The sequence below is a fragment of the Cantharellus anzutake genome, assembly GCF_015039405.1.
Source record: "Cantharellus anzutake strain C23 chromosome Unknown EI90scaffold_54, whole genome shotgun sequence".
Classification (NCBI taxonomy): domain Eukaryota; kingdom Fungi; phylum Basidiomycota; class Agaricomycetes; order Cantharellales; family Hydnaceae; genus Cantharellus; species Cantharellus anzutake.
This window is the reverse complement of record NW_024067004.1, coordinates 406,273-431,746: the sequence shown is the minus strand read 5'-3', so window position 1 is coordinate 431,746 and position 25,474 is coordinate 406,273. Positions and strand designations below refer to the sequence as shown.

General features: G+C 48.6%; 7 protein-coding genes across 7 annotated transcripts; 5 read left to right on the top strand and 2 right to left on the bottom strand.

Moving 5' to 3' along the window:
• Positions 1-1,164: 1,164 nt before the first annotated feature.
• Positions 1,165-2,486, bottom strand: EI90DRAFT_3073577 (uncharacterized protein). The gene is made up of 4 exons (XM_039061449.1): positions 2,254-2,486; positions 1,719-2,000; positions 1,378-1,645; positions 1,165-1,291 (listed from the first exon to the last, which is right to left on the bottom strand). Exons 1-3 carry the CDS (start codon positions 2,469-2,471, stop codon positions 1,639-1,641), a joined length of 507 nt encoding a protein of 168 aa, XP_038912156.1. The 5' UTR covers positions 2,472-2,486; the 3' UTR covers positions 1,165-1,291; positions 1,378-1,638.
• A 320-nt stretch (positions 2,487-2,806) lies between these two features.
• EI90DRAFT_3073574 (uncharacterized protein) lies at positions 2,807-4,125 on the top strand (the record flags this gene model as incomplete). The annotated part of the gene is made up of 3 exons (XM_039061448.1): positions 2,807-2,938; positions 3,691-3,910; positions 3,994-4,125. Coding segments are annotated over exons 1-3 (392 nt in total), but the record flags the coding sequence as incomplete, so codon positions are not given.
• Positions 4,126-6,714: 2,589 nt separating this feature from the next.
• On the top strand, positions 6,715-10,935 carry EI90DRAFT_3073564 (uncharacterized protein). The gene is made up of 7 exons (XM_039061447.1): positions 6,715-7,037; positions 7,094-7,239; positions 7,296-7,446; positions 7,505-8,040; positions 8,088-9,084; positions 9,142-9,302; positions 9,546-10,935. The coding sequence occupies exons 1-7, from the start codon at positions 6,867-6,869 to the stop codon at positions 10,792-10,794; spliced, it is 3,411 nt and encodes a 1,136-aa protein (XP_038912154.1). The 5' UTR covers positions 6,715-6,866; the 3' UTR covers positions 10,795-10,935.
• A 6,419-nt stretch (positions 10,936-17,354) lies between these two features.
• On the bottom strand, positions 17,355-18,021 carry EI90DRAFT_3238319 (uncharacterized protein). The gene is made up of 3 exons (XM_039066521.1): positions 17,960-18,021; positions 17,504-17,902; positions 17,355-17,444 (listed from the first exon to the last, which is right to left on the bottom strand). Exons 1-2 carry the CDS (start codon positions 17,972-17,974, stop codon positions 17,630-17,632), a joined length of 288 nt encoding a protein of 95 aa, XP_038912153.1. The 5' UTR covers positions 17,975-18,021; the 3' UTR covers positions 17,355-17,444; positions 17,504-17,629.
• Positions 18,022-18,481: 460 nt separating this feature from the next.
• On the top strand, positions 18,482-21,067 carry EI90DRAFT_3291852 (uncharacterized protein). The gene is made up of 10 exons (XM_039067304.1): positions 18,482-18,609; positions 18,724-18,854; positions 18,952-19,427; positions 19,481-19,741; positions 19,795-19,824; positions 19,880-20,018; positions 20,081-20,292; positions 20,352-20,381; positions 20,438-20,537; positions 20,595-21,067. The coding sequence occupies exons 1-10, from the start codon at positions 18,513-18,515 to the stop codon at positions 20,688-20,690; spliced, it is 1,572 nt and encodes a 523-aa protein (XP_038912152.1). The 5' UTR covers positions 18,482-18,512; the 3' UTR covers positions 20,691-21,067.
• A 53-nt stretch (positions 21,068-21,120) lies between these two features.
• Positions 21,121-23,337, top strand: EI90DRAFT_2182978 (glycosyltransferase family 2 protein). The gene is made up of 6 exons (XM_039052662.1): positions 21,121-21,328; positions 21,400-21,421; positions 21,502-22,378; positions 22,442-22,554; positions 22,624-22,797; positions 22,851-23,337. The coding sequence occupies exons 1-6, from the start codon at positions 21,295-21,297 to the stop codon at positions 22,897-22,899; spliced, it is 1,269 nt and encodes a 422-aa protein (XP_038912151.1). The 5' UTR covers positions 21,121-21,294; the 3' UTR covers positions 22,900-23,337.
• A 157-nt stretch (positions 23,338-23,494) lies between these two features.
• Positions 23,495-25,430, top strand: EI90DRAFT_2932693 (tRNA guanosine-2'-O-methyltransferase; the record flags this gene model as incomplete). The annotated part of the gene is made up of 11 exons (XM_039055073.1): positions 23,495-23,685; positions 23,744-23,985; positions 24,034-24,110; positions 24,175-24,291; positions 24,361-24,417; positions 24,478-24,550; positions 24,599-24,727; positions 24,778-24,786; positions 24,842-24,927; positions 24,994-25,215; positions 25,281-25,430. 11 exons carry the CDS (start codon positions 23,495-23,497, stop codon positions 25,428-25,430), a joined length of 1,353 nt encoding a protein of 450 aa, XP_038912150.1.
• Between the last annotated feature and the right edge of the window lie 44 nt (positions 25,431-25,474).

Here is a 25,474-nt window from a genome sequence, read left to right as displayed (position 1 = left end):
ATTTCTATTGTCTCAACCGAGGATTTGGGCAAATCAATTCGGGAATGAATGGATAATACATGTTTGAATCTATCCTATTCAAAATGAATGAGGTATGACCCCGTTCGTGCGAAAGTTGGCCAAATTTATTCGTACTCAAAAGAATTGACCATTTTTGTTTTCGATACTGTATTGAATTGAATTGAATAAGATGCTGTTTCCCATTTTAGTTGCGTGATCCAAATTGCAGCGCTTCAACGTCACTGATCATCATTGGCTGGTCGGGATCAATCAGGTCTTCGTTACTTGTGTGGGAGGAAGGATACTTACACCGTCAACCAGATCAACCACGTCGAATCAGATTGCTGAACTTCCCTCTTCATGCTCACCCTTCACCCGTTACGTTCTTCCAGTTGAGGATCGCACGTATATATATTGTATATGTATATACACAGACTGGCCGTACGTACAAATCCATGACCTAGCCATCCTTAGTATTACCGAGAATCCATCATGATCTCTGCAGCCAAAGAAAGAAGCTAAAAATTAAAATCTGATACGTCAAACGTAAAAACAAATGAACGCTCAAGACCGGCACCGCGCCCCTGCTCCCCATTCCCCATTCCTGCAATGAACCCACCGCCACGTGGATTCACGAGTCAACAATTCAATTCAACCTGGCACAAGTACTGGTTCCCCCTTGCTCTAATTGTTTCGTTGACCGCTTTCGAATGCATCGCCGCTCAAGCAGCATTTAATTGACTCCGGGTTCCCCCAGGCTGCATGGCAGGACTTCCAACAACTATACCAAATGCATCTCTGCAGTCTAGCCTCTCCCAGACCGCTCAGCGTGGATATATGTGATGCCCGCTCAAGAACCAAGTGTTATAGCCACGTTTGGCAATACACAGTACTACTTCCTGGTTATACAGCCCCAGATCTGGACACCGTGTGATCTAGTGAACTTTTGAGCTTGGGTTCGAGCCCTGGGGACAAACCCTTTTGACTCTGGGGGACATTTACACAGTTTATGCCGTTTTGGTGACAAGGTTTGTCACAGAGTGACAGGATGCGCGCGCATCTCTTGGCTCAATTGAATATGCCAAGTGGGGCGCAGTTGTGGCAAAACGATCATCCCACCCACCGAACTTTCTTCGGATTTCGTCAGTTATCCTTCGTTGGGGGGGGAGACATGTCTGGAACTAGCTATGTATCATGCACAGCACACACGCGGACGCCTGTATGGGAGAGTTGCGCCCGTTTAGATGACAAAGCTCGGCTGTATGACAGTTGCGCATCCTCGGGTCCGAAGGTGAGCGCAATTCCATGCGCCCAATCAATTACGCTCACGGCTGATTTTCTTCACTGCCCATCGGGGGGCGCCATGCAATTCGACAGCGGTATACAATCACTCACCCTGAAGCAATGTGACCGGAGTTGGCTGGCCGTTTCTGGGGTAGACTCTGAACTACAGACGAATTTCAACTTATTAAGTCTCTCGACGTATAAAAGTCTGGCCTATCGTCTCTCCTTCGTCTCATCTCACCAGCAGGTCGAACTCCCTCGCATCTCTCTGACTAGTACCCACAAAGACGAGATAAAAAAACAATATGGGAAACGATGCAAAAGATGAAGGATCCTGTTGCTCTGGCGCTGGTTCTACCGCGTACGTTATAGTCCCCTCTCGCAGAACGACCCTAACCTCACCCATCCCTGTCTTCGCACCCGCCTACACCCAGGCCATCCAAAGACGCACCAGCGTCATCACCATCATCATGCTGCTGCGACTCCGGAAACGCCGATCCTCCTCCCGCCTCCACCTCACGCGAAGAAGGTGATGGAATGTCTTCAGTGGATAAAGGAGCAGAAGAGCGAACGGCTGGTCGAAGGTGCCGCTGTTGCCCTTGTCGTTGCTGCCCTTGCAGGTGTGGCGGATGTCGTTGTTGCCCTTGTTATTGTAGGCCATGCTATTGCTAAACCAGTGCGAGCGACGGGGGGACACGGAAATATAACTTAATAGGGTGAGGATTTGGCTTTGTTCTTTTCCCAATTCGATCTCTTCTCCTGTATTCCGCCTCGTTCTGTTCGGGGTAGTGTTTTGAACGGAAGGAAGAAGAGGCTGGTTCGGTGCACTGTGCATGCGCGTATGCATACGTTGCGTTCGATCTCGTCAATCGATAGTCCTCTCTTCTATCCCTCCCCACATCCTTCTCGCAACTCACTTCCATATCTACGCTCAAGTTAACACGCCTACTTATACATCCACTCATACAGATCGATCGGCTGGTCAAAAACGATGGCTTGGAAAGTTCTAACAATAATGGAATGGGTTTTGTGTTCTCAATGATTTGTATTCTCGTTTGCTTGTAACAATATGTGTCCCTCCATGGACTCCCCCCGTCGCCTCCCCCAATCAACTCTTGGTCGGTTCCTGTATGTGTACATATGTACTTCCAAATGTCCTGTGGTTCTGGAATCAATCTCTGTGACATTTGAAGTCAACAACGTTTCCTTTACCCCTGTTTAGTGCCCTTCATCTTCAAACTCGAAAAGAAGCCCTTTCACAAGCTCGACAGTCCGATACCTCCACAAATATGATTTCACGTCATGATTACGTAATATTTGCATTGCCAGTTCCTAAACATGGAAAGTCCAACTTCTCGTGGAAAAAGCCGACCAGCCTTTGTTATCATGTCCGTTACATAATCAATCTCCAGCCAACGCTTTTCAGTTCTTCGATCTTTGTACCAAACCCAAGTGCTTGAGATCTAGCGACTATTTGACAAAAACCTAGGCCCTTGTCTTGCGGTTCTTCGACCTCTGTGGCGTCTTATTCTTCCTACTGCTTGACTCTGAACACATCGCCTCATCTTGCAAAGCCGCGGTCAACGAACAAAGAAAGATAGATGTCTGACGAAGTGAAAGGAACGTCCTCCACTACCGCCAACACGGCCAACACGTACGTCGTTTTTTGGGGGGGTATATCACAATATCAATAATGTCTGACTGCCAACCCCGTCTCCCATTTTGACTCATGAAACAACCCGAAAATTGCAACAAAAAAAAAACGCGGTTCCCCGTCCGACCCTGATCGCTCTGTCTCATCTCAACATGCATCCATGAATCAATCTCTCTCTTTTTTTTGAATTCACCGGGCTCGTCGCCCGTGTTCTTCACCGCCCTAACACCAACCCTTGCTCTCGTGGCTTCGGCGGTCCGCTCCGTTATCGGCCAATCCCAATATCCTAAATCTTGGTCCTCTCTGTCTACTTAATCTATTACATATGTCATGCGATCTTTTTGGCGGCCCGTTCGTCCATCCAACGAAAAATTTGACTTGGTTTCCCGCCTGGCACCGCACCCCCCGCTATCCCTCCCCTCCCAATGACAAATGTCATTCCATTCGTGACATTGAAACATCTCGACCCCCCTAACCCTGGTTTTTTTATTCCCGCTAACCTCTCTGTCGACCTTATCTAAACTCACCCCTGGCTTATCCCACTCTCCCACCGCGACATATACTACACACACACATACACACGGACGGCCTCAATCAATGTTCTCCCCCCGATCATCAAATGCACAACAATATATGCATACAAACGGTCAAAATAACTCACCGCCACCCTTTTTTCCCGTAATCATACCCACAATACACGGTTATATAACCTCATGAAACAATTATAACCGCACGACTCAACTGTGCAGTAGTAGTCCAACGAGAGCTGGGACTCGAAAGACTCCCCAATCTCCGCTCAACAAGGGCAAAGGAAAAGGAAAGGGAGCTGCTACTGGCGGTGATGGTGAGGATGAATTGATGGATGATGAACTGGAAGAGGAAGACGACGATGAGGACGATGAGGACGATGAGGACGACGATGATGATGATGATGAGGAGGAAGATGACGAAGAGGATGAGGATGCAGAGAAGGTATGTTTTATTTATCGACTTTGATCACTTTTTTTTTTCTCTTGCACGAGCGTTCCATCTCACACTCGAACGTCTATCAATAGATTGACCCGGGTAACATTGTCGGTTCTCGAACACGTCGTAATCGTCAACAAGTCGACTATACATCCGAAGAAGCCCATAAGAAAGCTGGATTGTCGAAGGACGATGCGATGGCTGATGATTGAGCAAGACAAAAAAACAAATTTATTATTATGTACAACCGTATATCGATCGATCAATCGGGGTAACTGACTCGTTGGGTTCCCACTCCTCGTTCGATCTGGGGACTCGTATTTTAGTTGGCGGGCTTCAACAGGCATCATCATCATGTTGTACTGGGGAAAGAGAAAAGAAACGCTGTAATCACATATGTAAAGCCAAAAAAAAAATGGTCGCGAAAGACATTTTATACTGCAAGAAACTGTGCTGCCAGAATATATAGAATATTTGCTAACTCGTAAGATTCAAGTTGTTGCGCTGTAATTGTGAGTGCATTGTGGAAGATGGGTACAGGTAGCCGACCACACGTGTTTAAGTATTTAGCACAGCAATGAGTGCTTAGCGATTAGATCGTTAGATCGACGGACCAGTTTGGCGATCGATGTATATCCAGAATGGTGGGACGCTTGGTCATCTTTCGGAGGACTGATTCCGCTCTCATCTCATGATTTTGATCACGCAACGTACGGTTGCCGCACGCGTACGTTTGTTCATGTGGCCCATGCCATGCATAATATGCACGGCACAACTTCCCGGCGCTCGTCCTCGTTCCGCCGTTTTCCCCTTTACATAAGAGTAATTTGAGACAAGCGGGTGGGGGAGCTTGTGCCTGGCCTGGTTGTTATTATATACCCATATATAGCTGTTCGTACGTGAAGCTCCCTATGAGACGGTTGCGCTGCGCTGGCTCCAATTATTGACGAGCGAGTTTCCTTGTGCGGGATGAATTTCTAATTTTCGAAGTAGTGCAGTTAAGCGAGGTATACGCTGGCTAAGTCTGCGTTTGGGTATACATAAGTTTCCAAATCAGGGCAACTGCTGGGGACACTGCAGTGAATGAAATTATGTAATGGAGTTCATCTGACACCGGCCCCAGCATAGCTCTCAGCTTCGATTCTCCCCCATCAACCCAGTAGCTTATTTTTTTCCAGGTTCCATATTCGACTCATTCTTGTCAGGAGTGTCTCCTAGTATATAATAACTATAGTAGGTGCAGGAACCGGTTAATACTGACATGTAACTTATTAACGCTAGTACTGTATGTATCAAGTTGGAAGTACTTTGAGCTAGTAAGTAAGCAATATTGATCTTCCCTGAACGATCGACACCCAGCATAACAGCGTAGCAGCAGCACTGGTGCCTGACCGGCCTAGGCAGTTTACCAGCCTCTATTGGAATATGCCTGACCATGTAAACGACTTACAAGTATCCGACCGTAACGATTCAGCTGTTTCCTGGTTCTAATAATCTCATTTATGGCGCGGTCGCAGTCGGCCCTAATTGGTTTCTATGACTGTTCACACCGGTATCTTTTCGTGAAATCACCGCGACACGAACGGCGTAAATAGGCCGAGTTGTGACCTGGCACGTCTTGCATGCTAAGATGCGGACGTAGTTAGGGAGAAATGAACGTGGACTGCCCTCCGAAATCCTGCACAGGGTACTTACTACTTGTCGCATTTCGCGTGCTTGTTCTCGTCGCCATTGACGGAAATCTCGTGCAAATTACCGATTGTGAGATGCGGATCACCAGTATTGACTCGCCCGGTCCCCCAGCTGCTTGGCAACATCCTTCTTCGCTCTGATGCACATGCCCATAACGTCTCGCTCACACGGTTCATCTCTCTCGTTCAGTGAAAGTATTTACCTCAACTACGGCGATGGAGGTTCCGTGGGCTATTGTCTGAAGATGATAGGTGGGAGTATACTCGTGTGTGGCCGTGATGGAGAGCGTAGAGCATGCATATTGAGTAAAGTTGCATCGGGTGCATTCCTAGATTGGACTCGAAGGGGACTTGAGGATCCAAATCAAAGACCCCATACGCGCAATACGGTGAGTGAGACTGCTTTCGATCTATCGCTTGTAGCTGCTATCGTGGTGCATCATTCCTTAGCTGGACGCTCAGTATTGGCAATTGGTAGGTATCACAGATAACCGTTTACGGCCCTCCAACAATGGTCAGGCGAATATGCGGTACGTCCGGGCCCCACCCTCCCTCGAGAGATCGGAGAATGAGCACGATGAAACGAGAGACCAAGTAGATTTGATCGGAACAAAATGGTTCCACAGCTGTTGTCTCCTTCCTGAGGCCAGGTGGTGTGTCGGCGAATTGAGTCATTTATTAGCGCAAGACCTTGAGACGCCTTGTTGAGGAACACTTCTCGCAGCCATGTCCTTCGTCCAATCTAGGGATAGATATGATATAGCGTGGAGTATGTCAGAGGCGGAGAGTGAAGCTATGACTGAGTGGGAGATACAACGACCGTGGGTGGAGTTAGAGAAAATATGTGCTCATTGTTCGTCCGGGGGAGTTCAAAGAAAAGGGACTCTAATGGGATCGATCTAAAAGCCACAACGTCAGTGGATGTGTTATGTTGGCGGTTGGCGTAAAGTGCTCTCTCGGTATCACGTGTCTCGAAGAATAATCATCAACTCAGTGTCACGGTGATATTGTGGGATCCAGAATTGACGTTGTGCTCGTCCTGTCGTTATTGCGCAACCAGGACGATCGACCTGCATCCCCTCTTTCTTCTCAATGGCGGATTTCAATATCTTGAGCATCGAAACTCCCCAACAGATGGACTCGCGTTCACCTTCCATAAGTGACCCATTGAAAGGCGCGGTACCTCACATGGCTCTTGGGCAGTGCAGCACATATTTGCCTCACTGCCATCGCATTGTTATCGCTCTACACTGGCCTGTCCCCTGTCAACGATGTCGCTCAAGGAGAAGGCCAACGCTCTCAGACGGGATGTCGATCGCCTTCTAGAAGCAGGAGGTGACTTCGCGATCCCAATTCTCAGAGCCATCAATGCTGCATCCGATGCATTCCCTCCCCTCAAAGGTCCCACTAGCGCCGCCCTCTTCATCTTTAGCGAGATCCAAGTAAGTAGTGGGTTATGATGAATCAGGAACCAACGCTCATCACTCGTAACACGCAGAAGTTCAAGTCAGATAAGAAAGAATGGAAGGAATTTGGGAAATATGTGGTTGATGTTGTAGCGGACGTGCTAGCGGCCATCGAATCCTATGACACTTTAACGGAAGAGGCAAAACCTTGGCTGGAGAACGCCAAGAAGCTGGACGAGTGCGTACGATGGATTTTTGGCCGGCCGGCTATCACATTTACGCGCCACTCCACAGCGCGCTAAAACAGATCGCCAACGACATCGTACCAATCCTCGCAAAAATGAAGAAGCGGCACGCTCTTACCAACTACTTCTCACAGTCGAAGGATCCGGGCAGGATTGATGACTTCAAGAAAGTTCTCGACAAAGCGTTGGCATCATTTCAGGTAATTATTCCTCGCATTGCTGTTCCTCTACTATCCTGACTCGTTCGGGATCATGTAGCTGAGATTTAGCCTAACGGTTGGCGCCAAACTAACAGACGTAGTAAATAACCAAAGCCGTTCAGAGAGCGACTCAGTTTTGAGTGAACTGCGATATCCGACCATCGCCCATCATGACCCAGCTGAGGCGTGCCTGGAGGGTACCCGAACACGTCTTATCGACTGTGTCATGAGCTGGTGTCGTAATATGGAGGACGACACGAAGCGGGTGATGCTATTGACAGCCGTGGCTGGTGCTGGCAAGACATCGGTTTCCCATTCAATCGCGGCGAAATGCGAGAGCGAAGGGTCACTGTTGTTGACCTTTTTCTTCAAAGCCGGCGAGCAGTCACGGCCGGATCACCTATTCAGTGGCATGGCTCGATCTCTAGCAAAGCGCAACCCGTCATACTGTGCCTCCATCATATCCATTCTTAGGGACGATCCAACCCTCGCAACTGCATCTTTCCCGGTACAATTCGAGAGGCTCGTGGCTGGACCTCTCCGTCGGAGGGCTTTCGGCGATCCCGTGGTGGTGATCGTTGATGCTTTGGATGAGTGTGAGCCGCGAGACTTTGAACGCCTTGCCGATATACTTCGAAAAGAACACCAAAATTGCCATCCAACATCAAGTTCTTTGTCACATCAAGACCAACTTACCTCGTGAATCGTCTTCTCTCACCCAATTTTCCCATCGACCGGTTTGGCATAGATATCTTGGATAATGCCAATAAACAAGACTGCTCTGTTTACGTCCGCACGCAGCTGCATCGTCTAAAGGATGATTGTTCTGGTTGCGAAGACGAATTCGAGGAAGATTCATTGGTTCAAGACATATCGGAAAAAGCCGGTGGCTTGTTCATCTGGATCAGCACTGTCTTCCGTTATGTGAGGTTGGCGAAGAACCCGAGGAAATCGCTGGATAGGCTGCTCAACACAGGTACCTCTCGATCAACAGATTCTCCTGAAGGAGTGATGGGTACGCTGTATACGACCATCCTAGATAAATGTGGCTGGGGAGAGGAGGATTTCGTGCATGACTATCCCATCGTCATGGGGGCGATCCTGATTGCCGAACAACCGCTGTCTATTGCGGCATGGGATGCAATTTTGTCACCGTTCTTAAACTCTTCCATCCGCGACACGTTGGTTGAACTTGCTTCCCTCTTATTAGGGGTCCCCAATTCCGACACACCGATCCGCATCATTCATCAGTCGTTCCGCGAGTTTCTCACAAGCCAAATCGGTCCTGAGTCACTTGATCATCGTTACATGGTGGATACGAGAAGGGTGAATGCCACCATGGCCCTACGCTGTACCGAGATCTTGAATAAGGATCTTTGCTGTGTGGAGGGTTTGGGGCTGATCGAATATTTGGGCCAAAAGGATGAACTTCCGCGCATCCCTCAAGAGATGCTGTCGGAACAACTCCGTTACTCGTGTCGGTACACCGTGTGCCACCTCAATAAAGTTCAGGAGCCACTAGAGGTTCTCAACGGATCGGTTCTCGCATTTCTGAATCAGCATATAACGCGCTGGGTGGAGGTCTGTGTGAGAACAGAAGGGTACATCAGTGTATCATCATTTCCTGAGTGGGCTAAGGTATGAAATAGCAGTGAGGCTTATAATGGATTCTTACTCAGTCTTGTTCACTTTCAGTTGAGTATTGACCGGAATTCAAAGAAAGACATTCACAAGTTGATCCAAGTACTTGACGATGTGAGACGGAATCTGGCATTCTTTTCAAGATTTCAGGAGGCACATGAGTCGGCGAAGGATTCCGTAACCCTCTGCCGTTGGCTCGTGTCCGCAGACTCAGAGTCCTACACCCCAGATTTGGCTGAATTGCTCAACGGTCTTATGATGTCATTGGATGATCTGGGACGTCATTCCGAGGCACTCCCGGTGATGGAAGAAAGTGTCAAGCTCTGGCGTGAGCTTGTTGCTATTGATCTGGTATTATATACCCCAAATTTGGCCCGAGCACTCCACAATCTCAAGATACCATTGGCAAATCTGGGACGTCATTCTGAGGCACTCCAAGTGATTGAAGAAAGTGTCAGGCTTCGGCGCGCGCTCGTTGCTATTGATCCGACATCATACACCCCAGATTTGGCTGAATCACTCAACAGTCTTAAAATATCATTGGATGCTCTGGGACATCATTCCGAGGCGCTCCTAGTGATTGAAGAAAGTGTCAACCTGCGGCGTGCGCTCGTTGCTGCTCACCCCACGTCATACACCCCAGATTTGGCTCAATCGCTCAACAGTCTCAAGATATCATTGGATAATTTGGGACATTATTCCGATGCGCTCCCAGTGATCGAAGAAAGTGTCAAGCTCTGGCGCGAGCTCGTTGCTGTTCATCCCACATCATACACTCCTGATTTGGCTCGATCGCTCAACAATCTTAGGATATCATTGGATAATCTGGGACGTTATTCCGAGGCGCTCCCAGTGATTGAAGAAAGTGTCAAGCTCTGGCGCGAGCTCGTTGCTGTTCATCCCACGTCATACACTCCTGATCACGCTCAATCGCTCAACAGTCTTAAGATATCTTTGGATAATCTGGGACGTTATTCCGAGGCGCTCCTGGTGATCGAAGAAAGTGTCAAGCTCTGGCGCGAGCTCGTTGCTGTTCATCCCACGTCATACACTCCAGATTTGGCTCGATCGCTCTGCAATCTTTGCATGTCATTGAACAATCTGGGACGTCATTCCGAGGCGCTCCCAGTGATCAAAGAAAGTGTCAAGCTCTGGCGTGAGCTTGTTGCTGTTCATCCCACGTCATACACCCCAGATTTGGCTCTATCGCTCAACGGTCTCAAGATATCTTTGGACAATCTGGGACATTATTCCGATGCACTCCCAGTGATCGAAGAGAGTGTCAAGCTCTGGCGCAAGCTCGTTGCTGTTCATCCCACATCATACAACCCAGATTTGGCTCAATCACTCCACAATCTTGCTCTCTCCTTCGATTACCTTGATTGTCCCGCTGAAGCAGTGGCCTTCATCGAAGAATCCATTTCTCTTTGGCGTCATCTGCACATTACTCATCCGACCTCATATGTCGCTAATTTAGCCTGGGCATTGCGGGATCTATCCAAGATACTTTCACGCGTGGGGCGCTATGCAGAAGCATTCGATATGGGTGAAGAGGCGAGATTACGCTCTCATCAGCTTCATTCTGAATATCCTGACATCTATGCAAATTACCTTTGGCGGTTATATGCCGGCATGGTTGTTCCGTTGGAACGTCTTGGAAGGGGTCATGAGTTAGCGGATATACGCACACTCATGCAGAATTTATGAACATGCCCTCTACGCAACGGAGTCTAGCTGCGCGTCTGCGCCACAGCTAACCCGAATCATTTTCCTCATTCTTCTACTGGCCATATATTCAAGCACAAACCCGTAGCCAACCTCACTCTCTCTTCGCGATGTTCTCTGACCATTCGGAACGGTTCGTAGCGTCTCTGTCCCTCCCAGGACTGCAGCATTAGTTGAACAAGATCGTCATATACATTCCAGAGCGATGAGATTCCAAACTTCGAAAGGATGCCCCGCTGAGGAAATTGGATAGGTGCTTGGAAAGGAATGCCCTCGAATAGGATATTTGGATGGAATCGTCGGAACTGTGCTGCTGGGGTGTTGGCTAGTTCCGAGCTGCTGACTGCTCTAGCACACAGTAATATTGCGGCCGCAACTGATTTCAAAAGTAGCAATGAACCAGTCTTGGCCCAATTGTCCTTGGTAGCACAAATTATACGAAAAAAAAACACACAGACAAAAATGGTATCCCCCGCCTGTTAGGCCAACCCCATGGAGCTTAGTCTATCCTCTCGTTATAAATGTACGATGAGAGCTGAGCTATCGTGCAAATGATGGTCTTGCTTCCCCAACCGTCGAGCAGGTGAGGTATTTGGTCCCCAAATTGTAACGTTCTCGATGGCATCTGATTGGGCAGGTGGAGGCAGTGTGTCCCCGTACTCATTGCGGACTCGGAGGAATGCAGGAAGGGCCGTGACAGCCAAAGGGCTTGTGCATTTAGAAATTGAAGTGTTGCCCAATGGATCGAAGAGCATGCCACACCTGAATTACATAATCGATATCGAAATGGATCCGACAATCCTATGGCCAGAACCAACAACAATAGACGACCTAGTTGGAAGGGTGAAAATGGAAATACCAGGGTATCAGTTAGGAAAACCTGGGCCAAGGAACACAAAGACCGTTTGAAAAAAATGGAAACTTGATAAAACCCACATCTTACTATACACTGACGGATCACTCGCGTATGACCAGGGCGTTCGAAAAGGGGGATATGGGTTCGCAGCCTACCAATGTGCGAATGTCAGGAAAGGGGTAGAGGCGTATGATGCAGAAATGGAAGGCCTGGCGCAAGGATCAGAACACCTCAGAGTCTGGCTCGACGAGCACTTCCCGAAAGAGGACATACCTACCCTCTCAATCTTCTCAGACAACACCGGGCCCTTCAACGTATACTGGCAACCTAGATATCCAACAATCACTACGATTCCGCGAAACCGTTCTGGGCCTGCTAGATAGACGCCCACACTGCCGCATGGAAATCAAATGGGTCCCTGTTATCAAAGGGAACGAACGCGCTGACATCCTGGCCAAAGAAGGCCCCAACCTCCCTTCCGAATACTCGTTCAACGCCTCAGCGGCATTTATGTGCAACTTAAACAAATGCCGCTACAAGATCGAATGGATTTCCTACTGAAACACAGACCCTAAACAACAGGTATATACCATCAGAATACTATATATGCAACTGCTTAGAACCACACCTTCGCCCCACCAAACGCTTCACATCACTGTCCCGCAGATCTTTCAGCTGCCTTGTACAAATCCGCACTGACCACGCCTTTATCGGACAATACTACGAACAGTTCCTCCTAGAAGAGGACCCTAGTTGCATCTGCGGAGAACTCGTAGAAACGAGACAACACATACTTCTGGAATGCCTTGTGTACAGCTTCAGACAGCGAAAATAATCTGATCCTTGCCGACCCCCTGGGAGAGGAAAAAGGCATTGGGCGGGTAGCAGGTTTTCTGTCAGCGAGCGGTGAATATGAGAAGAGGAATGACCGAGTAGATGAGGAAAACCCCGAGACATGACATTCGCTTTTAACGATTGCCAACCCATACGCGACGACTTGAGAGTGGAGCAGTGTTTGGGGCATTTCCTGGACAGAACAAACAGACATACCCAAATCGGACTTATCTCTTTATTTTTCTCTTTATTTTCATGTATTCACCCCGACCCGTGCCTACGAGCAGCCCATGGTTTGCAGGATAAATATCCAGAATAAACAACGACAACTACATAATGGCTGGCGTCTAGATCTCTGAAGGCATGTCGCCACCATCAATGGTACGTGTTCCAAGCTTTCGAGCTGGAAGCTAGGCTAGAGTCCTAGCGTTATTTCACTTATCTAGCAGATGTCTCTCCAATGTATTGAAGAAATTGATGAAGATTTCGATTCTGGCCATCCTCCGCTGATCCGTAATGCGCTGACATCTAGTGGAGAGCTGTCGAGTATCGAAGAAGGGGGGAGATTGAAGACCAGCATCCTGTGAGCGACTATTTGGTGCCCGATTATCCGCCTCGGCATTGATGTGACGGTATCGTTGTTTCCTCGCCCTACTTAGGAAAGTTTTTTTGGGACAGCATCCGGCTTGAATGCTCTTGAGCCAATCGAGGATAATGAAAGTATCCACCTCACCACAGGCACTCTAGCACGTACCTTTTCTCCCCATTCCAATGCCAACTTTTCCGCACTCTCCGTCTTTTCCACCTTTTCGAATGGATCGGTTCTATTGATTCGGGGCTCTGGGGGATCATATTCCCTTAAGATGATGTGGTGAGAGGTTGCATGCCCCCGATCCGCTGCCGAATGTACCGCTGATGCGCTTGCAGGCTCAGCTCTCGGCGTCTGAAGAAGCTCTGATAGGAAAGGCGAGCCGAGAGAACATTCAAATTTTCAAAAAAAAAAAACCCCTTTCTCGGTGATTTTGGCATCCATCTTCGCATTGTCAGTGAAGAACTGCGGGAGTATACAGTCTGGCCGGTATGACCCCGTGGCGATAAGACCCTTGAGGGAAGCTCATGACTATGATCGCTCTAGGAAAACTGCTGGAGCGTTGTTAATCCAGCATCAGATCATGACGGCTTTACAAAGTCAAGGCTCCGTATGTGTTGTTTCTATCGCGGCGCACTATTGTTGTTTACGGTTTGATCCCCACAACAGATCTCTAATCCTCCGTGGCAACCTTTGGACTCTGTTGGACTCTATGAAGCCAAGGGGATGGCTTCCTCACTCGATTGGGGCATTTCTTGCTAGGATCGCTTACCCAGCGCAGGGCCTGGATGCACGTCAACATTCGCATATCTATGATAACATCTAATGACACTGTGATATCGTGCTCAGAGGATCGGGCTGCAATGCCGCGATTTTAACAAGTACTGTATCGAAATCCTTTGACGGTTTGCCGGAGGGAAATGTTCTCCCACTCCCCAACCCTTTAATACTCAACTCTAACATTCCAAACCTCGCTCTCAGGATCAAATCAAAGATCTCCCCTGATGTTCAATATGCCGCGCTATATGGCCTTCTCCATATAGCGGAAGTTGAAACCCCTTCAACAGAGTTAACGAACAAACTGGAAACCTTCATTGCTAGATCAGCAACAAAATGGCTAGAACTCTTAAGCCTGCTGGGGCAACGAAGAATATTCTTGTTGAATTGGATAAAGTCACTACGTGGTGTGAGGTATGCGATCCCCACTTGACTAGCCGATTGTCGGCAAGATATGTAATGTCAGCCCACAGAACCAGAACCGCCAATCACAACACCGGAATCTGGGGAAGATTCTACTCCAACTCTTATTGCAATATCGTCGTTTAATACTATGGAGTCATTCCAGCTTCTGCTGGACATATCGCCCATTCGGCTGCGTCTGATCCGCCTGATCCGCCTGATCCGCCTCCGCAAAGACAAGGTCATCAATCATCTTCTGAACACCTCCCAACGGTACAAGGGCACGATTATGGATGGGAAGATTGCCTCAACACTATCCGTGGGCACACTGGTGAAGTCAACGCAGTTTCATTTTCACCCGATGGATCAAGGGTAGCTTATCCCTTGATGAGCCAGTACGAATATGGGATGCGGTGACGGGGAAAGAGCTCAAGGTCTTCCGACACACCAAGTGGGTCGACTCCGTATCATTCTCCCCTGATGGATCGAGGCTAGCCTCAGCATCTGGTGATAAGACAGTACGAATCTGGAATGCCGTGACTGGGGAAGGGCTTGAAATTCTCCGAGGGCACACCAAGTGGGTCAACTCCGTCTCATTTTCGTCTGGTGGATCGCAGATAGCCTCCGCATCCAGCGACAAGACAGCACGAATCTGGGATACAGTAACTGGCGAAGGACTCAAGATCCTCCACTGGGCTAACTCGGCCTCGTTCTCACCCGATGGATCCAGGGTAGTTTCAGCATCTCGTGACAACACGGTTAGGATCTGGAACGCGGGGACTGGGGGAGGGCTCAACGTTCTCCGCGGGCACACTGGCTATGTTAACTCGGTCTCATTTGCACCTGATGGTTTGAGGTTAGCCTCAGCATCCCGTGACAACACGGTACGAATTTGGGATGTGGTGACTGGAGAAGTGGTTTCTGTCCGCAAAAACTCCAGTTCATCCGACATATACTTGGACTTCCAATCTCCGATCCGACCGCCATTCCCTATGAATGCTCATTTGCCGAAATCAAACACGATGAACTTAATGGCATCTACGCTTTTATCGGAGCATGCGGAGCCCCCCCATTATATTGCCCCTTCTTATATTATATCCACCTGGAAGATTTCGTGTGATCGGCAAACCATCGCTATTGGCATGCATAGCGAGGGCTCCTCATCGTCCATGCACCAAAGACATACCATTGTGTGTGACCTCCAATTGGGACTTTGCTTGGCTGAGTGGTGTCCTTGAGATTGTTTTGACACGCTTCCATTACATCTCAACGCCCCCTTCTGAGTCGCGCCTCGACTAGCTTGCCGTCCTATCTCATGCAAACATGGAGTATTCAGGCAGCGCGCAATGCGCACGGGTTAAAATCAAGCTTCCAGATATATCCATCCGAAGGCAAGCTGAAGATGTGCCTAGCTGGCTGTCCCTGTTCGCTCAGTCGCGCGTCTTCTATGATCTATCGAACAGCAAAACCGAATATGACGTACAAATGTATGACACATGCATACGGAAGATAACTGGAATAAGGATATTGTCAGCCCTCATTTCCGTAGACGTGTCTGCGATTAACACAGGCGAGGATTATTCCTGAAGGGGAGTTGCAGTAGACGCATGACGTGCTGGCAGCCGAGGGGATTGCAAGCCATATTGAGACCAGTGATTGGAGTATCCAGCAGGAATCCTTCATCGAATGAACGGTATGTTGAGGAACGCACACAAGAGAGAAACGCACGGTAGATACCTAGCTTGTGTTACTAGTTGTTCTCAAGTGGAAAGCCACTTGCACCGTGAGGATCTGGAAGCCCGAGCCAGCTGTAAGATCCCACGACGCCCATGTATCGTCAAGAAATAACATACGGAGCTCAGGTTTGTATACTTGGTTCTGTGAGCCTCCATTAGAGGAGTAACGAGGGACAGTGCTAAATATTGGTTTTATTACCTGCCCAGATAGTTGACATTTTGAGACGTGGTAGTGGAGTTGGATGGGTGAATGGGTAGTGCAAATGTCCGCGGAATATGCATTACTGGAGAATCATAGCCATGCGTGGGCTATCAAGTCACACCCCTATACTTTGAGTCTCAAATTCATGAGAAAATTGCTGTAGTCCTTCATTGCCTGAAATGGGACAGATCGGATGGGTGATTGGTTCGCTAAAGAAGCGTGGGGTTTTGGGGGAACGGAGTTGTGTGTGTAAGCATATATAGTACTACATTATGGGAGCCCTCAACCGGAAGGAGTCTATTTCAGCTTGCTACGCAACATTGATTACTGATCATACGCGCATGTTGAGATGACCAGGCTAGAGGTGACTTGCTGAGCCAGTTAGCATCCTCCTGTTCAAGTGAAGGAATCCTCAAGCGACAGTATCTGTGCGCCTTCCCGCATCACAACACCTACACGATACTATCAGCTCAGCCCGCCTATCAGGGCTGCACAGCCGCACCGTGGACCATCTGTTTGGCCCATACGTACGTGCAAAGGGGCTTATGCAAACCGACTGAACAGTTTGCTGAAAGAAAAGAACGGGGGCCGCGTGGCGCTTCCTAGCTTCGGGTTCTCCTTGATGTGGGGGTATCCGCAGCCAGCGTGTGCCCCGGAAGGGAAAGTGTAAGAGCCGAGCCGGGTTTCATACCGTACTTGCTGGATGAAGGGACTCAAGTCGTCTGAGCGTGACAAAAGAAATCCTGTGTTTGCTCCACCTTGGAGAGAAGCTTCAATGCCAAAAAAGGTTTAAGGTGTGTAAGTGTATTTTTAGATGCACGCAGAATGACGACCGAAAATTGAAGTTCGAGGTGATTTCACTGAACCAGCTCACTCCCTTGTGGTGCCGAGTACGTGTTCGGGAAGTTCCGAAGCCCAGGAACTGCGTGGTTGAATGCAATCACAAAACGCTACTGATACATAGAAGAGAAGAATTCGTAAGCAGGTCCAGAGTACTGGCAGGGGACAACAAGAAGGTGCCAACAATCAACGGAACTTCTCAGTGACAGATGATACACATATGAATTGTGGACAATCGTTCAATTCCACGCCTTCTGGGAATTTCGATCTTCAACAGCAAGGGGGTTTCGGCAGAGCTTGAGGGGACCCGAAGAGTACAGCATCTGCTTCGATTCCTTCGCTATAAATGTAATGGCCGATGGTTGCACCGAGTACGACGGCTGTGATGAGGTATGCCTATTAATGAACATTCACTGTTTGTTGAAGACAAGCAAACAGATATTTGGACGGCATACGTTATAAGTCATGAAGATCAACATGAGGAAGAACGAGAGAAAGGTGGACACGCCGTAAAGCAAGGCTCGTTGAATTCGTCGAAAAGGAGGAACAGCGTATCTGAACCCCAACCCAACCCAACAAAATCAAGCTTCCGTTAGATGATATGTGACATGCCAAGTATATGCTTGCCTCTTTGGCCCAGTGTTCAATAGTTCTTGTCTTTCTGTATTTTCGTTCCTCTCTTGAACGATCTCCGCGGAGATCTTGACGTCAAGTAAGCGCTGATCGTTTCGGAGACGTTCGTATAGAACTCCGAGTAAAACGATAACGACGAAGGAGAGGAAGAACCCAAACTGCGTCCGAATATGCCATGAGCGGAAGACGACACAGGTATCAACAATATTCGTTTCCAAAGCCTACGACGAGAAAGCGTCTTAAGGCCTTGTAACGCAGTAAAGGGGATGAGGGCATACATGTACATGCTGCATCTCGCTACAGCAGTGTGTCCGTGTTCAGCGTGGTCCATGACAGAATGCATTGTATGAGGATGAGCGCTGATGGCGTCCAGGAGAGATCTAGCTATTCAATGCGTCCAATTCATTAGTATGCCACGTGTGAATATAATAATATTTTTCTCCGAGCTGGGGAGAAGCTGGGGACACTCTAGCTGCTTCGGACGGGCGATCAATGTGGTTGGAGGTGGTTCATAGTGTACAATAGTAGGGCGAATAGCTAAGGAGAGGCACCAAGGCTGCAAACTGAAGCTGTGTTAATGTTGCCGTGTTGTCGATTGATAAAAGCAAGCAATAAAGGACGATAACAGGGAGACCCCACTTGGGTGCACTGGGCCTTGGCATTAAGTCTGTGCTGTGGACGTGAACTAGCGAGCAGTTGCGCAGAAATTGCAAAAGTGGACGGTATTCTCCGGATCCGACTCCGCAATCTGGCTAAACGACCTCTTCCAACTTACCTCCCCTTCAGCACACGACCCCCTATTTCACTTCTCACGGAACTAACGCCTTCACTATGTCTGATGATGAAATGTACTACGATTCCGCCTCTGAAGGTTCGTTCCGTTCCGACGATGAAGATATGATCGACGGGACTCAGGATGACAACTCTGGTGCGTCCACCTTCGGCTGCGTTCCCTGTGCATGCCTTCGTCTCACCCAGCATTTCAGACTCCTCCCCAGATGACGGGGATATCTCGGACGACGACTATGTCTTCAACGCTGAGCTCAGCGCCTTAAGGGGAAGGGGAAAGCGCGACCTTTTCATGAAGTCGAGTCACAGAGTCTTTCGGTCCAAAACCTCGAATCGGACATGAAGAAGGATGCTGAGCACGTTGCTGGAATATTCGGCGTCTCTGTACGTACTACTTCAACTGCGCTCCGGTCGCTGAACGTCACAACAACTAAAATTAAATTCACCGCACGCATCGCCGCACTCCACGTCGACCATATAGTTGAGCGCGGCATACATTCTTCTGAAGCATATGCAATGGAACAAGGAGAGACTGATAGAGAAGTACATGGATGATCCTGTCAGAGTTCTGTCGGATGCTGGCGTTCCTGATCCGGGCGTTGGTTCCATGTCTCGATCCGGATCACTGCCTCTCTCTCCAAGGGTACCCAGCAAACGTGGGACTTCTCCTGATTATACAAGACGGGTGACTCGGCGATCTGGAAAACAACAAGCTCCAGTCATCGAGGTCTTTGTGTGTCCGATTTGCTGCGACGAGAACCCGGAGAAGACCTTGGCGCTCAGCTGTGGTCACACATATTGTTCCTCCTGCTGGGAGACCTACATCCACACAAAAATCCGCTCTGAAGGAGAATGCGCTATTCAATGCATGAACGACGATTGCCATATTCAGATTGACGACAATTTCCTTCGCAAGGTAGCGGCCCCCAGGACTGTGCTAGATATATGGAGTTGCTCGTGCGGGATTATGTCTCGAATAATCCCGAATTGAAATTCTGCCCACACCCTAGTTGCGTTTACGCAGTTTCTTGCCCAACGGCGAGTACGAAGGGTGCTTTGGAGACGATCGTTCCTACAGTGCAATGCGCAGACAATCATAAATTTTGCTTTGGATGCCAACAAGCAGAAGGGCATGCGCCTTGCATGTGTGCCATTGCTAAGATGTGGCTGAAGAAATGTGCGGATGACAGCGAGACGGCTAATTGGATCAAGAGCAATACTAAAGAATGCACAAAGTGCCAGAGTACCATTGAGAAGAACGGTGGATGCAAGTGAGTGTCTGATGACTAATTCTGTGTTTGCATCTAACAACGTAATGTTATAGCCATATGACCTGCAAGAAGTGCAAGAATGAGTGAGTGACGTGTTGACAAGTCATTGGAGGGAACTCAACTGATGTGTTTGTTAAGGTTTTGCTGGGTTTGTATGGGATCTTGGGCAGAACACGGAAATTCTTGGTATTCATGTAACCGCTACGACGAGAAAGAGAGCCAAGATGCTCGTGATGCCCAATCTCGTTCACGGGCATCCCTCGAGCGATACCTGCATGTAAGTTTCCATTCTATCTTCGCGCGACTTCTAGGAAGGCATCAACCGCTTCAACCCTTTAGTATTATAATCGCTGGGCTAATCACGAACAATCGTCCCGTCTTACCCTTGACCTTTACGCAAAAACCGAGAAGAAGATGGAGGAGATGCAGATCACTTCGAATCTCACCTGGATTGAAGTACAGTTTGCCAAGAAAGCTGTGGACGAAGTTACAAAGTGCCGAACGACACTCAAGTGGACATACGCTATGGCGTATTACCTGGAATCAGGCAAGTGACCTTCACTTCATATCGGTCTCTGAACATCATCCAAACCTTTCACCGGACAGGCAATGCCAAGCAGCTGTTTGAGGATAACCAAGCGTAAGCTATCCATTCGTCGTTTGAACTTCATAACAACACCTCACAATGTTCCACAGTGATTTGGAGAAAGCTGTCGAGGACTTGTCTGAGCTCCTGGAGAGCCAGATCGAGCCGGAAACCATTCCAGTGCTGCGCCAGAAGATGACCGATAAGACTGTGTGTACATTCGAACAAGATACCTTTACACTGAGATCTCACTGTCAATTTTTTCAGGTATATGTCGCCAAGCGTAATGACATAGTCTTGGAAGACACCGCGAAAGGCTTCGCTGAAGGTCGTTGGTCGTGGAACTCTACCGTCGGGTCCTGAAGACGGTGATCGCCCCCCCTTTTGCATATTACGTATTCTTCATCAGGGGATGAAGATACTCATCGCCATAATACATATCCATAGGTTTTGTAGTCGTGTACCTTACATAGCTTGCATTGTCAATTGACACTCGGCCTTGGTAATTTTCAGATGGCTTGGTGCGTCGCCGCTGTTGATGATGAGGTAACACGTATCTTGAGCTTGCCCGGACGCTACAAAACTCGAGGACTACATACACGAACCCGACAGCAACCTCCCTTCATATAGAGAGAATCCCCTCATGTACATTTCGGTGTATGGACGGACAGCCGCACTGCCACGTCCACCATGAGGGTAAATTCATCATCATTTCTTTGGTTGTGTATTTTTTGTCAACGAGGCAGAGCTTGAACTGTAACGGAGTTGTCCGAATTATATTGTTATATTGTCATGCCGTTGAGCTGTGCTGCGGAAGCAAATTTCTCCCTTCACAATCCGTCTTCCAACCGCTGCACCCCACGTTCCTTCGTTCCCTCTGTCCCGTTCCCCTCCCCAAGTCTTCATAGGGCCCTTTTTTTATTAGGGCCGCTCACAACGATTTGCTCCTGGTCACCGGTGTCCAAAGATGTTGTATCTGACCTCTGACCGCTTTGCAATCTGTGCGTGTTTTGTAATGTCGTTGATTATATTGTGTATTCTAGGCACTAATACGCGTTCATCCTACCATCAGTCGTTCCATTTGGGGTTATCGGGTATGCCGTTATTGTGACTCTCGGCTTTTGTGCTGCTTTCTCCGACAACGGAGAACTGAGTCACAAAACTTTCGATCTAGGTTCTACCGCTACTTATGGTATATCATCCGTATCTCTGCGGCTGCGGCGTACAGACCAGTCCCCCTCCCCGAAAACCCCACTTACATCGCATCGGAGGACGTGACAATCATAGTGCCAACTATCGATGCCGGCGAAGAATTTAAGGAGGCCGCTCACAGTTGGCTCGTTGGAAAGCCAAAGGAGATCCTTATTATTACTGAGGAAAAGATGCTAGGGCCCCTGCAAGAGCTTGCGAATGCCGTTGACCCTTCTCGTATTCGTGTTTTAACTGTCCCTTTCGCGAACAAACGTCTGCAAATGTCGCATGGAATCAAGAATACGACGACTGATATAATCGTATTTGCGGATGACGACGCTATTTGGCCTCCAATGATGCTTCCGTACATGCTTGCGTGCTTCGAGGACCAGAGGGTTGGCGGTGTTGGCACCTCGCAACGTGTACAGCCTGTTGGAAAGAAGATGACAGTGTGGGAAGTTTTGGCTGCTTTCCGTCTTACCATACGCAACATCGAGATTGCCTCGGCCACTCACATTGATGGAGGCGTACCGTGTCTGTCCGGGCGAACGGCTGCCTACCGCACTGTCATCCTAAAAGACCCCGACTTCATATATCGTTTCACTCATGATTACTGGCTCGGGAAATATCATCTTAACTCTGGTGACGACAAGTTCCTCACGCGTTGGATGGTCAGTCACGGTTGGACCACTTATGTTCAAGTCTGCAAAGAAGCGGAACTATTGAGTACCATGAAGCCCAATTGGCGGTTCTTGAAACAGGTGCTACGGTGGACTCGCAATACTTGGCGTTCTGATTTGCGTTCGCTGTTCATGGAACGTTATATTTGGACGTCTCACCCTTACTGCGCATACACCATGGTATGTCATCCCTAAAACACTTTCCACGCGGGAAATAACGGATGCATCCCGGCGGTCATGCAGGTGGACAAGCTGTTCAATCCTTTCACGTTGCTTGTCGGACCGTGCCTTGTTGCTGTGGTTGTGTGGAAGAGCACCAAACCTATTGAGAAGGGCGGCTTCCACTTGCCTTGGTGGTGAGTATTGACTTGGGTTGCTGGGATCACCGTTTAGTTGTTGACTGACTGACTAACTGACTGACCCAGGAACGTGCTACTCTCATATCTTGTATGGCTTATGATGACCCGAACGGCGAAGCTTTTACCCCACCTCTGGGACCGACCTCAAGATATCATCCACGTTCCCGCCTTCATTCTGTTCGGTTATTATTTCGCTGTGATGAAGATGTACGCTTTGCTAACTCTGCACGAGGTACGGAAGTTATACAAGTTTTAACCAGTTCTAGTTATCAAGGACTAATTAACAATACCAGACTGGTTGGGGGACCCGGGCCGGTGTGGGCAGTCCAACGGAAGCCTTGAAAGCTATGGACGCCCAGAATAAAGGCGGGAACATTGGTGGTACTGCGACCCCGATGGAGAAGTACGGGGACCTTCCAGCCTTCCCGACGCAGTATCCATCTTATACCAGCGACGATGGACGGCGATATGATCCTGAGGCTCTTAACTACGGACAGAGCGAAACCCGAGGGTTTGTGCGGTGAACAACATACTGGTGCTACTTCTCGGTCGCACTATTCACCCAATTTTCCTCACTTGGGGTGTCACCTGTAGACACGTTGCCCCGTTCCTCCACGCATAATTTCCCACTTGACTGCTTGTCTTTGGATTGGACATTTGGCCACTGGTCATGCTAAACAGAGGCTCATCTACACTAACGCAACCATCATTCTTGACCCCTCATAGTAGCATCCACAGTGGTATATTTATTGAACATTGTTCTATATTCTTCAACTTGTTCTCGTAGCTTTGTGGTCAAATACTGTTTTGTTAACCGAGTATGGCCTTTGCGTCCTGGACGCTTGACGGGGCGCGACTATTTGTGGACACTCAATGAGGGAGTGCGTGACCTCCGCGTCGGTCACATAATGATCCCCTTTATAACTTGGATCTGTCCATGGAGTATCTGGTGCACTTCGTGCTGACCCACCAAGAGTTCCGGTTCCCTGAGCTTCTTTCTGTGTGTGAATGTCTGGATATCGAGATTGAGCTTCCGAAAGAGAGGGACACCAAACGTCCTTTAATGGTAGTTAGGCTCAATGACGATGAAACGGCACATCGGTTGGCCTCTCGCTGCATCTTGATCAAGTAAACAGTAGCATTCGGTGTTCCGTGACTGTGGACTAAAGTTCTTTCATTACTTCAGAGCCATATATCAATTGTGGGCACATGGGCACAACTACGAAGAGCTGCATGCGATAAATCGAACAAAGTGCGATGTTTGGTCAGCGTACAAGAAGGTGTCGTTTAAATTCAACGTTACCTCGGTGAACCAACGAATACCCCCGGGGCGGATAAAAGAGACTATCGATTCCTTTTCATATATGGGATTTGAGGGTTGTATTGATATGAAGAACCCTCGATTAACCCTCGTCTGCCTTGAAGACTGTAGCTCCTTCCGTGGCCTTCTTTGCACTCATGCTGACTTGTTGTTAGATGAAGAACAAAAAGTCACTCAGAGACACCGTCATGATAATGATGCCAAGTTTCTTCAGGTGTTCTTTGGCAGGCTCGTGGGTAGTGTCGTTCCGCCACAATTGACACGCAGAAAAAAATGATGCGACTCATCCATCCTAGGTCAGTGAAGGTGAAAGTAGACCTCTCATAAGGAAGTTTGACGTCAAGAAACGCGCATTCTTTGGGAACACGACTATGGAGGCTGAAATAAGTTTGCTTATGGCCAATCAAGCTCAGGTATCTCTTCCCGTTGCTCGTTGCAATCAACATCAGCTGAAATGAGTGTTGTGCGCATTCACCCTCAAGGCCACTCCGGGGAAGATGATCTATGATCCATTTGTTGGAACTGGGAGCATGCTTTATGTAAGACGAAACAAGGACCTTCATGCAATTGTCGTGCTAACTTCCGGTGGACGAATGAAGACAGCAGCTCAGTTTGGGGCTTACGTTCTTGGTTCGGACCTGGATGGCCGACAGATGCGAGGAAAAGGCATGGGTCGTCTTCAGGCGCCACTACAAAGGCTCTGCTGACGCTCGCACCCAGAATCGGTACCTGGTATATACAGAGCCGCCGATCAGTACGGATTAAGTTCCCGTGTGTTTGACTTGGCCACATTTGATGTGACAAAAAACCCTTGGCGGTGCGGCAATATCTTTGACGCGATTGTGACAGGTAAGTTTGTCTTTTCCCATTCACTTTACTAAGCTAAGTGATGTTTACAGATCCTCCATGTGAGCATAGCTGTCTTTTCGTTCTTTGTGGCATTGCATCCTAAATGTTTCCTAGATGGAGTCCGGGCTGGCGCAAAGCGACTTGGCAGAAAGGACGAGACGCGCACACCCGGCGATTCATCTACCGTTCCGGGGGATGGCGTGGCCACTGACACGTAAGTCGTAATTTCGGGGGTTGAAGTGCACAGCCGACAAACCGTTTCGCAGCAAGCCAACCTCAGGCTCCATCCTCCGATGAAACCTTATGAACTTTCTGATCTTACGGTAGATCTCATTTACTTGGCACGTTATTTGCTGAAACCGGGCGGGCGGCTTGTTTTTTTCTTGCCAACCGTCAATGATGAGTATGACGAGCTAGACATCCCTGAATGCAAGGGGATGGAATTAGTGTCAAATTCTCTTCAGGACTTCGGGAAGTGGGGGCGAAGGGTAGGTTGCATGGGAGCCACTTCTTCTGTTATGAAACTAGCAAACTAACCGCAGTATGTTCATAGTTAATCACTATGGTTAAGATTACGACTAACGACATCGGTGCCCCTCGTTTTGAGGGAGCAAGGACCATAGAGTATGCAGCTCCGCCTGCACATCACAATTTCCGGGTGAAATACTTTGAAGGATTTCAAACACGAGATCGAATCCACTGAGTTCCCAAGAGAGACGCATTACATGACGACCAGCGTGATTCGAG

What these genes read in the sequence shown, in the direction of transcription:
- EI90DRAFT_3073577 (XM_039061449.1), bottom strand. Translation starts at nt 2,471, where the DNA reads ATGTCACAGAGATTGATTCCAGAACCACAGGACATTTGGAAGTACATA. An exon ending in TTTTTGACCAGCCGATCGAT is followed by an intron (nt 2,001 to 2,253) that starts CTGTATGAGTGG and finishes CCAAATCCTCAC; the next exon opens with CCTATTAAGTTATATTTCCG.
- EI90DRAFT_3073564 (XM_039061447.1), top strand. Translation starts at nt 6,867, where the DNA reads ATGTCGCTCAAGGAGAAGGCCAACGCTCTCAGACGGGATGTCGATCGC. An exon ending in TCATCTTTAGCGAGATCCAA is followed by an intron (nt 7,038 to 7,093) that starts GTAAGTAGTGGG and finishes CGTAACACGCAG; the next exon opens with AAGTTCAAGTCAGATAAGAA. An exon ending in ATCGTTGATGCTTTGGATGA is followed by an intron (nt 8,041 to 8,087) that starts GTGTGAGCCGCG and finishes TACTTCGAAAAG; the next exon opens with AACACCAAAATTGCCATCCA.
- EI90DRAFT_3291852 (XM_039067304.1), top strand. Translation starts at nt 18,513, where the DNA reads ATGTCTGATGATGAAATGTACTACGATTCCGCCTCTGAAGGTTCGTTC. An exon ending in TATTACCTGGAATCAGGCAA is followed by an intron (nt 20,293 to 20,351) that starts GTGACCTTCACT and finishes CCGGACAGGCAA; the next exon opens with TGCCAAGCAGCTGTTTGAGG. An exon ending in AGAAGATGACCGATAAGACT is followed by an intron (nt 20,538 to 20,594) that starts GTGTGTACATTC and finishes CAATTTTTTCAG; the next exon opens with GTATATGTCGCCAAGCGTAA.
- EI90DRAFT_2182978 (XM_039052662.1), top strand. Translation starts at nt 21,295, where the DNA reads ATGTTGTATCTGACCTCTGACCGCTTTGCAATCT. An exon ending in CTCTGACCGCTTTGCAATCT is followed by an intron (nt 21,329 to 21,399) that starts GTGCGTGTTTTG and finishes TCCTACCATCAG; the next exon opens with TCGTTCCATTTGGGGTTATC. An exon ending in GGCTTCCACTTGCCTTGGTG is followed by an intron (nt 22,555 to 22,623) that starts GTGAGTATTGAC and finishes TGACTGACCCAG; the next exon opens with GAACGTGCTACTCTCATATC.